General features: G+C 45.4%; 1 protein-coding gene across 1 annotated transcript in view; it reads left to right on the top strand.

Annotated features, from left to right (window-relative positions):
- Positions 1–17,331, top strand: part of ATG2A (autophagy related 2A) — a 2,189,461-nt gene that overhangs the window by 1,081,051 nt on the left and 1,091,079 nt on the right. The window contains exon 26 of the mRNA XM_069207806.1: positions 9,586–9,656. Within this exon, the coding sequence (XP_069063907.1) occupies positions 9,586–9,656 (71 nt within the window). The remainder of the gene's footprint in view (positions 1–9,585; positions 9,657–17,331) is intronic.

The raw sequence follows: 17,331 nt of genomic DNA, 5'->3' as shown, positions 1-17,331 counted from the left end.
GCACTTTTTAGATGCATGTATTAATAAAGATCTCATGATAGATTTCCCTCCTCTTTAGAGCCTTTGGAACATTCTGGACATTTGTTTGGTCTGTCAGCTATAACTGTCCCAGTACTGACAGTCCTCAAGCTGCTTGGTCTTTAATCCCCTCAGCCTTCTGGTGCTTCTGCCTGAGAGGAGAAGAATCAGATCATTGCAGCGATGGCTGTGGCAGTACTCTCTTGGGCACCAATGGGGATTGGGAGAGGAAATAAGCATCACCCCAGCTTTTACAGATGAACTGAATTGGTGGGTGGTGAACCCTCGCATGTAGGCTTGATGGTCGTTCTGCAATCCTCCACCACAGATGACAATTGGTAAAATACTTCCTTTGGTTTGATGGGGGTAATCATCCAAACAACAAAATACTGTTTCTTGGGTGTTACTACAACACACTGGGATTTGGCTTTAAATGCAACAGAAGATGCATTTAACGCGCTGGAGTTATGTGCCATTTGCCAGACCTTGAAGGCTTCCATGCTGTCTATCAGGGTTTGGGGGGAAAGTATGCATAATGGTAGCGGTGGGGTGAGGATCTGGCCCTCTCTTTTGGAATCCCTTTTTCTGTGGAAGTGGGCTATGGACAACCGGCTTTTTCTGATGACCCATCATTTGACAGATTTTCTGAAAGCATTGGCTGAGCTTCTGAAATATTTTATCACAGGAACAGTATAAAAGATACTTCAGAAGAACAGAAAGCTTTGTCTTCTGAAGCATCTTTTTCAATTGTTCCTCTGATGAAAGATTATGGCCTCAGAAATTTCTGCTCTGCCCAACTAAGAAAACTTCTTCCTGCCTGGGAGCTAAATGTTGACTGTTCCGAAGTAAGAGGGGTAGGAAAGTACCCTCTTTTGGGCATGTTACCCACAATTTCTGCCTGATTTCAGTGTGTTTGACTGTGTCCCTGTGATCCTCCTAACCAGGACCTCGGTGCTTATGCTCTCTCTCCTCAAAATTGTCTCACTGCATACTGGTAACCCAGTATTTTATCCCAAATTGGCATACTGGTCACCCCTTACAAGTCCTTAGTATATGGTACCTAGGTACCCAGGGCATTGGGGATCCAGGGGATACCTATGGGCTGCAGCAATTCTTTTGCCACCTACAGGGAGCCCATGCAAAGGCTTCTACAGGACTGCCATTGCAGTCTGTGTGAAATGGTGCATGCACCATTTCACAGCCATTTACACTGCACCAGGTCACTTATAAGTCACCCATAAACCAGGCCTTCCAACCCTGAAGGCTGGGTGCAGAGTACCTGTGTGTGGGCACCCCTGCACTAGCAGAGGTGACCCTACATCGTCCAGGACCATTTTCCCAGACTTCATGAGTGCGGTGACACCATTTTATGCATGCACTATACATAGGTCACTACCTATGTACAGCTTCCCAATGTTAACTCCGAATATGGCCATGTTTGGTGTCAAACATGTTGGAATCATACCCCAAGGCTTTTGCAAGCATTGGTTGTATGATTCCATGCACTCTGGGGGCTTCTTAGAGGACCCCCAGTACTGCCATTACAGCCTTCTGAGGTTTTCCAGGCAGCCCAGCTGCTAGCACCTCACAGACTGGTTTCTGCCCTCCTATTGCTTGAACAGCTCAAGCCCAGGAAGGCAGAACAAAGGATTTCCTTTGGGAGAGGGATGTTACACCCTCTCCCATTGGAAATGGGTGTTACAGGCATGGGAGGGCTAGCCTCCCAGAGCTTCTGGAAATGCTTTGAATGGCACAGATGGTGCCCTCCTTGTATAATGCAGTCTACACCGGTTCAGGGACCCCCAGTCCCTGCTCTAGTGCAAGACTGGGCAAAGGAAAGGGGAGTAACCACTCCCCTGTCCATCATCACCCCAGGGTTGGTGCTCAGAGCTCCTCCAGAGTGTCCCTGGGTTTTGCCATCTTGGATTCCAAGTTGGCAGGGCACTCTGGGAGCATCTGAGTGGCCAGTGCCAGCAGGTGACTTTGGAGCCCTCCCCTGATAGGTGCTTACCTGTTAGCTGACCAAACCCGCTTTCAGGGCTATTTAGACTCCAGCAGGAATCCTCTGCATCCTTTACTTTGCCTTCTTACCGAAAAAACTGCATCCGGACCCTCCAGGAACTCTACAAGTGCAACAAAGAAGCAAATACGACTTCTGCAACATTGTATCTTCAGCTCCCGCCAGCAACTGCAACTGTTTCCCGGTTGTGCATCCTCAGAGGACAGCCAGTCTTCAGCCTGCACCAGAAGAACAAAGGAATCTCCCTTGAAGTGAAGGAGTCACTTCCCTACTTCAGCAGGCACCCCTCTGCAGCGACGACTGGTGGCTTGGGTTCCCTCTCCTGAAGAAGTGCATGGATCCAGCAACACATGTGGTGAACTGAAGTAGTCCCGACAGTCCTGAAGTCCAGCTGTCCAACTTTGGTGGAGGTAAGAGCTTGCCTCCCCACGCAAGACAGTACCTCCATGCACTACGTGTTTTGCAGTTGCCAGTGCTTGTTGGCATCCTTCCATCAAGTTCTCCGTGCACCGCACAGCCTCGGCCCCCCAGCATTCCTTCCTGCGACGCAGAGCCTCCTGCATGGTTCTCCGGCGACATGGGATCCCTTTGTGTAGTGCTGTGTGTGCCTGCTTTTGCACATTCTTTGTCCCCGTGCTGTGAGACTCCTGTGCACCCTGCCTGGTCTTCTGAATGCTGTGAGTTGCTTAGAGCCCCCTCTGCCTCCCCCTCCTGGGTAGAGGCCACCAGGTCCCTCCTGGTCCCGGGCAGCGACATTTTCCGCTTACCACAAGCTTTCATGTGCCAAGGCTTGTTGGTGGAATCCAGCGACGCAAACCAGACTGCAGTCATCCATCCCGTGTGGGACATCATCTGCACCAACCAGAAACCCGTACTTGTCTTCTTGGGTGCAGTACTGACTGTTACTCTTCACCAGTAGTTCTTCTTTTGCACCTTCATCTGGGTTAGCAGGGGCTCCTGTTCTCCCTGGACTCTTCATTGCTTCTTGGGCTTGGTCCCCTTCTTCCACAGGTCTTCAGGTCCAGGAATCCATCGTTGGTGTCTTGCAGTCTCTTCTGGTTCTTGCAACATCTTCTATCACGTGCTCTTGTGTGTTCTAGGAAAGTTACTGTGATTTACTCCTGCTTTCCTGGGCTCTGGGGTGGGATCTGTTACTTACCTTTGGTGTTTTCTAATACTCCAAACGCCCCACTACACTTGCCTAGGCGGGAAACCGACTTTCGCATTTACTATTTTAGTATATGGTTTGTGTTCCCCCAGGCCCATTTCTAACTATTGTGCTTTTCACTATTTGCACTGTTTCTACAGCAATAACTGCATTCTAGTGTATATACTGTGTATATTACTTACCTCCTAAGGGAGTATAGTCTCTAAGGTATTTTTGGGATTTGTGTCACAAAAATAAAGTACCTTTATTTTTGTAACACCGACTGTTTTCTTTCATGTGAGTACTGTGTGACTACAGTCGTATTGCATGAGCTTTGCATGTCTCCTTGTTAGGCCTTGGCTGCTCATCGACACTACCCCTAGAGAGCCTGTGTTTTAGACACTGACTACATTTCACTAATAATGAATAACTGGACCTGGTATAAGGTGTAAGTGCCTTAGGTACCCACAAGAGGCCAGCCCTTTAGATCTGTGCATTAATCTAAGTCTCCAACATCCAGAAAGGTAGCTTTCTGGTAGCCTTTATATTGGCTAAGAAAATGAGATAGCCTCAAGCTCTATGCCCTAAAGAAACACATACATTGATACTTCAGCTTTCTGTTCTACTGTTTATAGATATCAGAGTGTGCAATGAGTGAGAAGGAAACATTACTTGACTGTATTCCTTGGTCACCCTTAGGAGTACTTTCTCTAAATCCTTAAACATACTATCACCTCCCTGTCATTCAAAACCTAAGTAGGGAAATTTAGTTTTAGTAGATGTTTTTATCACTTTATTCTTAGAATCAAACTGCCTGATTGAAGCTACTGGGCAAGATGGGAAGTTGTGGTTCAGGAGTTCTTAAAGGTGCAGTGTTATTTTACACTCTGCTTATATCCTATCTTTTAGGCTAGATGTAGTTCATTTAATAAACGTAACAGTGGTTTTGTCCAGCAAATTATTTTTTGATTGATTTCAATAATTACCTGAATTTTTAAAATAACAAACAATTCAGAAATGTTGTACATTATGAACATGTTTTTTTAACTTCATTTTTTTCATTTGAATAAGTATAATGTAAAACAGTTGTTAACTTTTTCTTCTTTACTGTTGATATCTTTCACGGATTCATTGTGATAGGGAAGGCAAACTGTTAATTGATTACTTTGTGCTCTAAAATCTCAAGATGCTAGAAGTAGTTTGTGTAGGGAGAGGGAATTGAGTGGGCCCATGGGTCCCATCCACTAATTCCCCAAGCTAGAACAAAATCTCATTAATTTTGATGAGCTATTATGTAAACACTAGTTTAAACCTGCTGCGTATTTTATCTATTGATGTCCCCTGCCTGAAGACTAGGACTAATTCAAAGCATTTGAATATGTATAAAAGATATCAAAGCTAAATAGTTATAGTTACAGAAAAGTAACTTGTTTGTATTCTGGTTGCTTGATATCTGATAGAGACTTCTAGGTGCAGATTCCTTACATTTAGATTTTCCTGACATGAGCTTGGATTCTGGAACTTTTGCGGAGCAATACCCTTGCATGCGCTGTTAGGTGGCATTGTTCGGCTCCGCGTGGCATCGTCAGCATCATTGGAGCCATCTGTCACCTATAAAGGCAGCGCACATACATCAGTTCTTTTCCTTCTGTGCTGGTTAAAGCGCAGATCCGGAATCAAGCTGCCCTCTGTCTTTTTTGACAGGCATTTTTCGACCTTTTGGGCAAGAGCTTTTTGCCTCTGTGCAGGGTGACAGGCCCCCACCAGGTATGTCTCTGGTGCCTAGAACGAGACCACGACTCAGTCGTGTTCCGACTGCCGGGCCATGGCTCCGAAAGCTTTGAGGGAGCGATCCCTGAAGCTCATGGTCAAGGAGGAGGTCCTGGGACCACTCCAGGAGCCCTAAGTCCTCTTCATCTCATTCGAGGTCATCCGGGCACTCGGGGAAGAGGCACAAAAAGAAGAAGTCCAAGAGGACTTCGACTTCACCTCGTCCGTCGACTGACCAGACTAGTCGGGAATGTCAACATTCCAGGGACGGTTCCGCAGAACCGTTATAAGGGCTGACTCCAAGCCTCCCTCCCTTTCCGGGGGCCGGAGTGACCAACGCTCAGCTCAGAGTTTTAGGAGGCAATGCATCTCGTATTTGAGTGGGCTGGCCCTGCCGGAGTGCCTTCAGTCCCTGCGGCGTCAGCAGAGGCCCCATCAGGTTCCACGCCAGCAGCTTCGGCACCAATGGGGTATCTTCAATCCGATATTGGATCCGGAACCATGTCGGGTCTGCACAGCCGACCTCCTCTAGCATCTCTCCCGACTTAGACACTCTTGATGCCCACCGGTGGCGCGAGCCCCATTCTACTAACCGATGATCCTGAGCCACAACTACATTTCACGATGCCAGTTATGGCACAGACAGTGCCCACAGGTGCCAGATCATTCCCTGAGCGTTTGTTTGCAAACAGCCTGGCACTGGTGAGGAATGGGAGGAGTATCTAGACCCTTTAGAGTCCAATTTAGAGCCTATGGACTGGTATGAGGAGCTAGGAGAGGCCAGTGGACTGGCCATCTCTCCTGATAGTGGCATGCTCTCACCTCCTACTATGGCTACAGAGGAGGGTGCATCGTATGCAATGGTGGTACGCAGGGTTGCTGAGGTCCTGGACCTTGAGCTACCCTCAGTGCAGGTCAAGACTAACATCTTGATGGCTGTGTTTCAGCCAGGGGCTTCATCATTGAAACTGATGTTGCCTTTTAATGAGGTCCTCACCAATGTCCTGCTGTGGATGTGGTCCAAACCTAGCACAGGGGCACCTGTAAACAGCACAATTGGACACTGCCCGGATCCGGGTGACCCTAGTTTCCTCACACAGCACCCCACCCTAGAGAGCTTGGTAGTCCAGGCCTCCACTTCTTATTGCGCCTTCCCATCTGGCCCCCCGGATATGGAATCCAAGAGGCTGGACCAATTGGGAAATTAGATGTTTTCTTCTTCCAGCCTGGCATTGAGGTTGGTAAGCACCTCATGCATTTTGGCCCATTTTTCCCATACATTAGGGGATATATGGTGGTACAGATGCTGCCTCAGGTCCTGGAGGATGTGCAGGCCACTCTCTCACAGGCAGTTAAAGATGGGGGAGATTCAGCCAAGTTTCCCATCAAGTGTGGTTTGGACACGACTGACTCACTGGGAAGGGCAATTTCCTCGACAGTGGCCCCTCGACACCACTCCTGGCTACGTACCTTTGGCTTTTCGGGGGAATGTGCAGCTAAATCTTATGGGCATGCCCTTCAAAGGAACCCACCTTTTTGGTCTAAAGGTAGACTTGGGCCTCTTGGTAACCTCTCACCACTAATCTGTTTATCGCCCCTTTTGAGGCTTCGGAAGGGGCCGGGTACCACTCTATCCACAGACTAGCCACCGTCCTCCACCAGGTCTGTATCCTGTGTGGGGACGCGATTGTGGTGCCTTCAGACCCTCAGGGTCTGACCAGAAGTTGTCCACCACCCAGACCCCTACCTCCACAACGTCCAAGTCCTCCTAGTATGATTCTGCAAGACCATGTACGTCCATTTGGAGGAAAGGTTCAATTTCATCTCCCTCACTGGTGGTCCATAACATCGGACAAATGGGTCTTGCAGATTATACAAAAGGGCTGTTCCCTCACCTTCCAGTCTTTTCCTCCCCCAGTGTCTCCCTCAAAAGAACAGTTGCTGGAGGATCACATGGTTTTGCTCTGTGAGGAAGTTACGTTTCTCTTGGCCAAGGGAGCCATAGAAAGGGTCCTGATATCAGAAGTAGGCAGTGGTTGTTATTCCCACTACTTTCTGATAGCCAAAAAGAACGAGAGCCTTCGCCCTATTCTGGATTTGCGGGACATCAATCTCTTCCTCAAAAAGGAGAAATTCAAAATGCTCACTCTGGCACAGGTCTTGTCTGCCCTAGACCAAGGAGACTGGATGGTAGCATTGGACTTGCAGAACGCATATTTCCATATCCCCATCCTGCCTGCCCACAGGTGCTACTTGCAGTTCAAGGTAGGCCACAAGCAGTTTGTTTACTGTGATACCCTTCGTCCTTACCAGTGCCCCTCGGTGCTGATCACCAAGGTAATGGTGGTGGACTGCGCAGGCTAGGGGTTTCAGTCTTCCCCTACCTTGACGACTGGCTATTGAAGGCTCCTTTGCCCCAGGCTGCCGTCACCCACCTTCAAACCACAGCAAACCTCCTGCATTCGCTGGGGTTCACTATAAACGTGCCGAAGTCACACCTGAATCCCTCTCAGATGCTCCCTTTCATCAGAGCTGTTCTGGATGCAGTGCAATTTCGGGCCTATCCTCCAAACAGCGAGTCCAGGATATTCAGGTTATGATTCTGATGTTTCGGCCTCTATCCTGGATTTAGGTGAGACAGCCTTTGAGGCTGTGGGGCCTTATGGCCTCCTGCATCCTGTTAGTAAATCATGCCAGATGGCATATGAGGGCTCTGCAGTGGGACCTGAAATTCAAGTGGGCACAGCATCAGGGAAATCTCACCAACACAGTTCAGATCTCGAGGGAACTGCAAAAGATCTGCAGTGGTGGATAATGAACTGGATTGGGGTCGGAGGCAGACTCTTCTCCCTTTCCCAACCAGATCTTACAGTAGTGACGGATTCATCACTTCTGGGATGGGGCGGCCATCTGGGAGATGTGGAGATCAGAGGCCTCTGGTGGAATCCGTATTCCATATCAACTACCTGGAGCACTGGGTGATCCAACATGCATTGAAGGCATTGCTTCCTGTTGTCAAAGGGAAGATAGTGCAGGTGTTCACGGACAGCACCACTACAATGTAGTACTGCAACAAGCAGGGCGGTGTGGGGTCATGGATCCTCTGTCATGAGGCCAAGCTTCTCTGGACATGGCTGGAACCTTGTGGTTCAACACCTAGCAGGTTCTTTGTCTTATCCCTTGCCCAGCAGGGCTCTGCATTAGGCACTCTCAAAGGGTATCTTTCCGCTTTATTGGCGTTCCTTCGGCTGCCCGATCAGCCTTCATTATTCAAATCACCTATTGTATATAGATTTCGCAAAGGGCTTGTACATATGTATCCTCCTACACCCTTTGTTATGCCCCAATGGGACTTAAATCTGGTCCTCACATTTCTCATATGTGCTCCCTTTGAGCCCTTACACAACTGTCCTCTCCGGCTGCTCACCATCAAGCAATAACGTCTGCCAGGAGGGTGAGTGAGATGCAGGCTCTCTCATCTAAGCCACCATATCTCACCATGTTCCCAGACAAGGTGGTACTTCGAACTCATGCCTCTTCCTCCCCATGGTGGTGACCCCATTTCACCTGGGTCAAAACATCTCCCTGCCCACCTTCTTTGCTCCACCGCATCCCTGTAAAGAAGAGGAGCGACTCCATGGGCTGGACCCAAAAAGATCGTTGTCATTCTACCTTGACCGCACAAAAAAGTTGGATGACCAACTCTTTGTGGGGTGCGTGGGAGCAAAGAAAGATCAGGCAGTGCAGAAGAGAACCATTTCACGGTGGAAGGTTCTCTGCATCAAGATCTGCAACGAGCTGGCCTAGAAGCAGCCTCCTGGGGTCTTGAGAGCTCATTCCACCAGGGGCAAGACACCTACCAATTAGTTAGCACGGGGTGTTCCAGTCCTGGACATCTGTCAGGCATTGACGTGGGCTTTCTTGCACACATTCGCAAGATATTACTGCCTGGACAATCAGGTCCGCAGAGACTTTTTAGTGTGAGAAGATCTGTCCGCAGCCCTCCACCAGGAGGTTATGGCTTGGGTATCTATTCTAAAGGTAAGGAATCTGCAGTTAGAAGTCTCTATCAGCTGAAGAAGTTACTTACCTTCGGTAACCCATTATCTAGTAGAGACTCTATCTAGCTGCAGATTCCTTACACCCACCCATGCCTCCCAGCTCTGCAGACACTTCTGCTAGGGTTAAGGATTGATCCTTTTAGGGCCCTAGTTTTTTGGCTCAGACAAACTGTTAGTTCTTTACATGGCTCTGCGCTTCAAGCATAGAAGTTCGTGGAAAAGAACTGACATTCCTGCACCTGTGTGGTGCCTTTACAGGTGACCGTGACGTCACAGACTGCTCCAACAACGCCTACGCCGCCAGACAGATCCGAACGATGCCACCCGACTGTGCGCGCAAGGGTATTGCTTTGCAAAAGTTAGGGTTCCAAGCTGATGCCAGGAAATTCTTAAGGTAAGGAATCTGCAACCAGATAGTCTCTACCAGATAACGCATTACCGAAGGTGAGCAACTTGTTTATTAGGTGAATAAGCGAGGTGTGTGAATGAGAACCTGGAATACACCAACCTGTAACAAATTTGAACATCTTGAAAATAAATTTAACTTCCAATTTCTTTATAATTTTAAGGTTTATTTTGGATGACTCTGCCATATACTTGTCGGACAAATGCACAGCTGATGCAGTCGACTTAAGAAAAGGTAATTGGATGACCAGGATCTCTGTGACAGGCGGGTTTGTCGGAGGCTGTGTCCCTCCTGAATATCATTATCGCTATAGTTATTGCTTTAATAGAACATGTTTACTTTAATTCTAACATCACATAGGAGATAGACTCACAAGCGCTATTAACACATAAGCAAGAGCAGATTAACACCGATTCCACAACCAGCGCTGAAGATACGAAATAATTTGTGCGGAGAGGCAGGCGAATTAGCGACATGCCATGGGAGAGTATACACACACCCATAAGTTGTTAGATATTACAAGGGAAAGTACAGGATGAGTATACAAGAGTCACGAATAATAACATAGCCACACTATACACCAAGACAGATACCAATCCCGGAGCTCCTACTATCACAAACATAATATGTGACATGAGGGAAGAACGCTGGCAAGTTGTTGAATTGTTAATAATGCAAGAATTATATTGCAAGACTCTGTTGTCCACCGCTGAAGATATATATACTGAGAGATGTGATTAGACCTAAGTTGTTTTTGAATGTAACATGTTATTACGGATCAACCAAATCCTATTAGTGTACAAACAGAATTATTGTATAAATGATCTGCATAGAAAATTTAATTAAACGTTTAAAAAAAAACAAAAAAAAACATGTTTACTTTAAATCTGTTTTTTTTTTAAGCAGGATGTAGAGGGTAAAGGAGAGGTTGGTGAATGGAACATTAGTACATTGCTTACAAACATGCAGCACTCAAGACATTTTGAACATTCCAAAATGTACAACCTTGGCCTCTTTCTTACTTTATCATCTACAATTTGAGAAGCCATGTTGAGCCTGGCGAACATTTACTCCCTCCTTCAGCAACAATTCTCTGTTTTGCGGGGAGTCCCAAAGAGCCGTGTCCATCAAGAATCCCCAACAATAACCCTCCCTCTAGCAAAACCCCTTACTAATTAGGAATTAGGCTGGGCCCTACTCTGCAGGACTTCCCAATACTTTACTGAACTCATCTATAAAAAAAATATATATATACTTTACTAAGCTCTTAATTTTTCCTTGACCATTTGTTGCCTGTGGGCTTAGGTGTAGTAACTACAGTACCCTCTTTAAATGATTGTGATCTGCTGTGTGGTTCTTGCCTGTTTCACTTCCTCATCCAGCTTTTTCGAAGCCCCTTCTTCACCGAATAGTTTACCTTTAATGTGCAGTATTAAAGCTTCTCTAATTTGTTCTAGATGAATGTCATGGGGAAGAAAAAATAGTAATCCTCTTCTTGGATAGGAAGAACTTAGTTGCTACTTGCATGTCACAAGTTTTTTTTTCTCTTCTGCTTCCATTTGCTCTTGTTTTTGCTCAAGTTTGTAGTCTGCAGCTGCTGTCTCCTAGGCTAAGAGCGTTTGAAAAGCCTCTCTGGTGGTGTACTTATGTAAGTAATATATTTGCAGCACATGTGGAAATTGTCTTGGCTAATGACATTTAGGTCAAGAAGGCAGCGGCCTTTACTCATTAAGGGTGAGGGAAGGGTCTTATGACCCCAGGTAAAGGGTGAGCACTCACCAGTAAGAATATTTTGTTCCCTTTTGTATGTTAATGTTGTACTCACCTGTCTGGCAAGCTCACCAACTTTTATCAGAAGGTTGAGTTCTGTCAGATAGCGGCAGAGCACAGAGCTGCTGCACTCACCATCTTGAACCTACTGTATTGCAGCAGTGGCTTCCATCTCGAATATCACTCTCATCTGACTGTTTTGCAGGTTGTATAAACATTCTGTATAAACATTCTCTGTTAAATCATGCTAAGCAACAAGGGACAGAGGGGCTCATGGAACTGAGCATTTTATGTGTTTTGCCAAGAAAACAACCCTCATTCACCCCGCTATATGAAGTTCGGTTGCATTAATATCACCAACCAAATGAAGCATTTTAACATACATTTCTTTTCAAAGTTAGTTATACAAAGTAAATAATAAGCCTGTCCATTTAGAGTTGCAGAGCAGGAATATTAGAACTCTGTTTTTTTATTTTTTATTTTAATGTGGCTTCTGTTACATCCTCAGTAAGTGACTGTGCTTTTTTCAACTCAATGTTATACTGCAATTTGATTGTTGCCTCTTTATATAATTAAGTGGTATATTTTACTTGAATTTTCTGATTAGGCCATTTTCATAATACTTTCTAATCTGTGTATTGCATTGTGAGCTACTTGCTATTCTTTCGTAAACACTGTCCCTGTTGAAGTTTTTTCTGTGAGGAGGCATACCTCAATTGCCTTGCTGAAATCTAAATTTTTATCCTTTGTGCTATACCTCTACTTATTTACATTATCATTCATAATAATCTCTAAAACTACTTTACATCTTTAATTTCCTCTGTACACGAGATCTCTAATGAAATCACACTTTGAATTTACTGCACCATGAATTTTTTTAACGTGTTTCTTACCAATACTCCTTCCTGAAGTTTCCTTTTGTGAATCATCAAAAGGCACCATTCTAACTCTAGAATTTGTTTAAAGGAGTACCACAAACAAGTGCTTAGGTGTGGCACTTCTCAACTTCACAAATGGATCTGTGAGCCCCGGGCTAGTGCAGTCATCCAGTGCAATGTAATGCATTACAAGCGCTGGTGACCTCAGTTTTGTTTTACTCCTCTTCCTGTAGATGCTGGGATCTAGAAACTTCAAAATATTCTTGATATTATTTGTTGTTTCTCACAAAAAAAAAATCTGATTTTGAGATGTCTCCACCCAAATGTTTGCTGTTTAAGCCCTACACTAAATGTCAAAAAATGTCAGTGACACACTCCTTTTAGGGTATCTTTGAGGTCTAGGAAATGATCATAAATCATATTGTTTCACGTGAGCTGCATGCTAAAGCTATTTTGATCCTGACTTGAAGAAAAGTCAGGACTGTTGCAACGTACATGGATATCCCCACATAGTCCCATATATCTAGCCCTTGCCACCGATGAATAACAGAGGTTCCAACTCTTCTGTTTTCTCTCAACGGAAGACATCATTCACAGGGACATTTGCGCAGTGGCATAATCAACAATTCCTAAATGCTAGTAAATTTCAATGTTTCCCATTTCTGCTAGGAATTACAGTTGTTCTGCTTCAAAATATCTAGAACTGTCAACCCTTCACTTGAGGGTGATAGGCAGAGATTGCTGCTATTCTGGGTTTCTAGCCTCATCATACATAAATCAACTGGAAATGTTTAAGTAAAAATGCTGGTGTTAGACATGGGGTGTGCACTTGGCAGTGGTTTGCACCCTGTCCAAGTAGGAACCTTCACTTTAGTCATGGTAAGGTAGTCTCATAGCTAAAATAACCCCATAGGTATTGAGAAAAGAGCTTGGAGTTTTGACCTATGGTTTTATGGTGGGTCTCATACCAGATCCTCCAATTTAATAATATTTATCCTAAATCCTGAAATCTTACCAAATTCCTTTAATTCTTACCACACTTAGAGTAGGGAATCGAAGTAGCATTAGATTATCCATGAACATGGTTTATTTGGAGGTTTCTGTGCCAGTTGTCACTCCGTTAATATTTTCCCACTAGAGAGTGGGCTACAAAATGTTATAACTTTAGAGCAATAATAGTGGTTGTTACTGGCACCTCCTTATAGAGCCTTTCTTCACAACATTATTTGGGGAGGACGCTTTATTCACTCCAGTGTGAGCTCTTATGGATTGATAACTAGACATTAGCTACTTCCAAAATCAAATCGGGGGCCAAAGCTAGCTGTTGTATCAGGCAGTTCAAGATGCCCATTTGACTCTGCTAAGCCTAGGAACAGGAGCAAGGCATTACTACAAATGTGTTGGATATTTTCTATTATCTGAAGGATGTTTTTCATATTGTCTACACACTGCTGACCCTCTATAAAGCCTGTCTTATCCACATCCACAGTCCCAGCATCAAAGTTCTCAATCAGATGGCCAGGTTCCTGGTAAACAGTTTCACATCTAAATTTCAGAGCGAGTTCACTGAATTATCTGTTTTGTAAAAGGTCTTTCCCGGGCTACAGACAAACCAACACTGCTCCATTACACCTTGAGTTTAAAGAATTTCCCTGTGGTCTGCAAAAGGTGTTGTAAAATAGTGCCAAAAAGCTATCCGACCCCAGAGTTTTAGGCAGTTTTATCTAGGGTATGCTCCTTATATAATCTATTCAGACCAGTGGAATCGTCTAAGTCCTTCACCTATTGTGCCATCTGATCTCTGTAGTTACAAATATACGTCAGTGTTATTTGTGTCTACAGATTCAACATCATAAAGTTGTTAGTATAAGTTTTGGAAGGTTTGAGCAGTGGCCTTTTTGGTTTGTACCATCATCCATTTTTTATCCTGTAGTTCTTGGACAAACTTTTTTTGCCCACAGTTGTGCTGCAAGTACTCTGCAAACGTTACCTTATGCAGAAAATGTTTGCTTATTTCTTACTAAACTGTAATCCGCCATATTAGTGTCTAAAGCTCTCACCTGCGAGAAAAACGCCAGGTTCTCTTTTGTTGCATCTTTCCTAGGTTTCCATCCTTCAACCTTCCCCGCCGTTGAGGTGGGAGTCCCACAGTAATTATAAATAGCAGTAAAATCAACAGTACTAGACTGGGGAGATCAGCCATATGAGATTGTATAGCAATCTATCTAATTTTAATTAGAAACAAACTTCATCCAATCTGAGAGCTGCTCTTGCTTCATTCCTTTTCTCCAGAGCCACCATACCTCAGATTTCTAACCGCACATCTTGTGATGGGGAGTCACCCTGAGCTGTGCTTAGTTTTTTACATTGGCCTAAACATTGATATTATCACATCTGGGACCTTCATTTGAACGTTTCTTACTTCCACAGAGGAATATTACCCTACCTGTGCCTCATCCTACAAGTTTATTTAGACCCTGTAAGACTGTTGTAAGATGGAACTATTTTCTCATCAAGGAGTGTTTTTATTGTTTATCCCCTGATCATAAGCCTAAAGAGTGCAAATACTGCAGAACATTTTTGCTAAGGCATAGAAAAACAGAGAACCAAGGTTTCTGTTATGGCTTAAAAAAAGAAAACAATTGAAACTCCAGTCTCTGGAGATGAAGGTTCCATATTGCAGAGATGCTCCCGTGTTGGGTGGTCCATACCCACACTATTTGATTTGCAAGCTATTGGTACCTGGGGGGAGGGGGGGGGCATGGGTGCTAAAGGGGTCACCAGGACCTTAAGCACTATTGGTACCACCCTGAGTGACCCACATAAACTACTGATGGCAGACCTGCCATTGCAGACTGCAGGAGCAGTGTAAACGTCACAAACTCGACTTTACTCACACCATGTGTGGCAAAGTCAATGCACAATCTTCAATATATATCAATCGTCCCTAAGGAAGGCCTCCTGAGCCCAGAAGGCAGGATGCATTATATTGAAGGTGTGGACGTATAAGTGCAATCATATATGAACCTATCAGGGCCTTTTCCGTTAAAGGCTTCTATAGGCGGTAGGGGGTTTATAGGATAGCATGGGCTTACACCTGGGCAAACCTGAGGTTACCAGCTCCATTATGGTACCCCTGAACAGGTCATGTTTGGTATCAAACAACGGGCTTTCTCACACCTGAGGTGATTTTCATGTTGAGGGCGCGATGTGGCATGCACCCAGGTGGCGACCTTAGAGGTTGGCGACCTGGTTGCCCCAGTTTTCCAAAGCTACTGCTGCTAGCTTGCAGTTGCCAAGATAGGATTCTGACCCCCTACACAGATGTGTGAACACTCCCAGGAGTCAGAACAAAGGCCTGGATATGAAGAAAATCACACCTCCCTCCATCCCAGGAATGGCAGTGGAGTGGCACATTAAGGCGGTGAGCTTCTAAGGGCACGCTGCCCCCAGGGATATTTGCACCCGTGCATGTGGGAACATTAGTCAGGAGGCGTACACCCTAACCACACCTCTAGAGTGGGCTACCTGGTCTGTATAGCCAAAGAAGACTTCCGGCATCTTGAAAAGTGGCAAAATAGAGGGTTCTAGGTAGAAAAGGTGCCACAACCCGCCGGATGGGGTCACCTCGGGGGTGGGATTAGCTGCTAAGGCTAGAGGCCCATTGGCTACTTGCACCCACACCCTAACACCTCTAAATCTAGGATTAAAAGGGCACACTTGGCACCAGACCCTCCAATCTGAAACTACTTGCGAAGAAAGGACAGAAGTCCTGCATCAACAACAACAGAAGCCTGCACAAACCAAAGACGTGATATTGTGAACCTGTGGTAACCTTCCTGGATCTGCTCGACTGCTGCTCCTCCTGGACCTAAGTTTGGTTCCCCCAGTTCTTTGTGAGCCGAAGTGAAGACCGGACTCCCTTGGACTAGTGGCCCTGGTCCCCTGCCCAGTGCGGGTAAGAAGCACCTACCGGAACCGAAGAAGCGCTGGCCATTAGACCCTTCAAGGGATTACCCAAAAGCAGGTGATCCAGTGCTTTGTGGGAAGTGTAGTCCAGCTCTTCACCAAGTTACAATTTGCTACAGTTTTCACAGGACCTCCGGAAAGGGAGATAACTTCTTAACACTGCCAAGGCTTTTTGGTGGCCAGTCCAGTCATCACCACCTTTACTCGATGCTGCAACCTGAGGGCACACTCAACACCTTCATCCAACATCACCAGTGGCTCTGTTGTCGGATTTTTGCATCTGCTTCCTTTTCTACACTGTTGCAGTGGTAAAACCAGAAACCACTGCACCCGAGATGCCTGAATGAGGTAGAGTTATTCTGTCTTGTGAATCCTGGTCTACGGGCCCACACAAGCTTAACCCCCGGAGGGCTCCCACAAACTTGATTTGCAAGTGGCCGAGTGTCTCAAGTGTTATTTTTCGGCACCATGGTTCCCACGTTCAGCCCCAAGGACAGCAAGGACACCTCTGCACTCGGGCCCCACAAGCCAGGTAAAATTGGTCTGACTGTCAACGCTTGGCCCTGGAACCCACCGTACCTGAACTACAAGTGGATTCTTCTGAACTCACAAGTGGCCGAGTGTCACCTGTTGACCGCAATGGTAAATGTTGACAGCTTATAATGTAATTATTTGTTTTTCACTTGCAGTCCCATAAAACTGGTTACATGTATCTGATTTACTTTGTTTTGGGTTCCAAATTAATATAAAAATCTCCTTTATTTTTATAAAGTGGAGTCCGTTTTTTTTTAGTCGTGTCAGTTTCTTTTCGTCCATGCTGGTACTCTGAAATGTTTAACACATGTTCCTACAAAGTGCAGCCTAACCAGCATCATTGCATACTACTCCACTTTCCTACACATATCTCCTGAAAGAAAGACCTTCAAGAGAGAGGAACATGGTAATAAAGAGAGTTGAGAATGACCTAAGAAAATACCTAGAATGACAGAAAAATAGAAGCCAGCTAATGGAAATTTTACTCATTCAGCAACTCAAGACTAATCTAACAAGAAATCAAGGTCTGAGATTTCCACTCCTTTTGAAGTGGCATTAGTATCATCTCTACCACCAGTACGCCTTTTAGAGGTAGAAGCTTCAGAAGATGACTGAACTTTTGGGGCTGCAAGTAGCTCATCACAAGTGTGGATAAAATGCTAGGAAACAGATGAGTAGTTTGATCAGGATGAGACAGCCTATTTACCAGGAGACTTCTCCTTTAGGGAATGGCAACATGATAGAACTAAATCATAAGA

The sequence above is a fragment of the Pleurodeles waltl genome, chromosome 9 (assembly GCF_031143425.1).
Source record: "Pleurodeles waltl isolate 20211129_DDA chromosome 9, aPleWal1.hap1.20221129, whole genome shotgun sequence".
NCBI lineage: Eukaryota > Metazoa > Chordata > Amphibia > Caudata > Salamandridae > Pleurodeles > Pleurodeles waltl.
The sequence above is the reverse complement of the archived record's forward strand: the minus strand, read 5'-3'. Positions and strand labels throughout refer to the sequence as shown.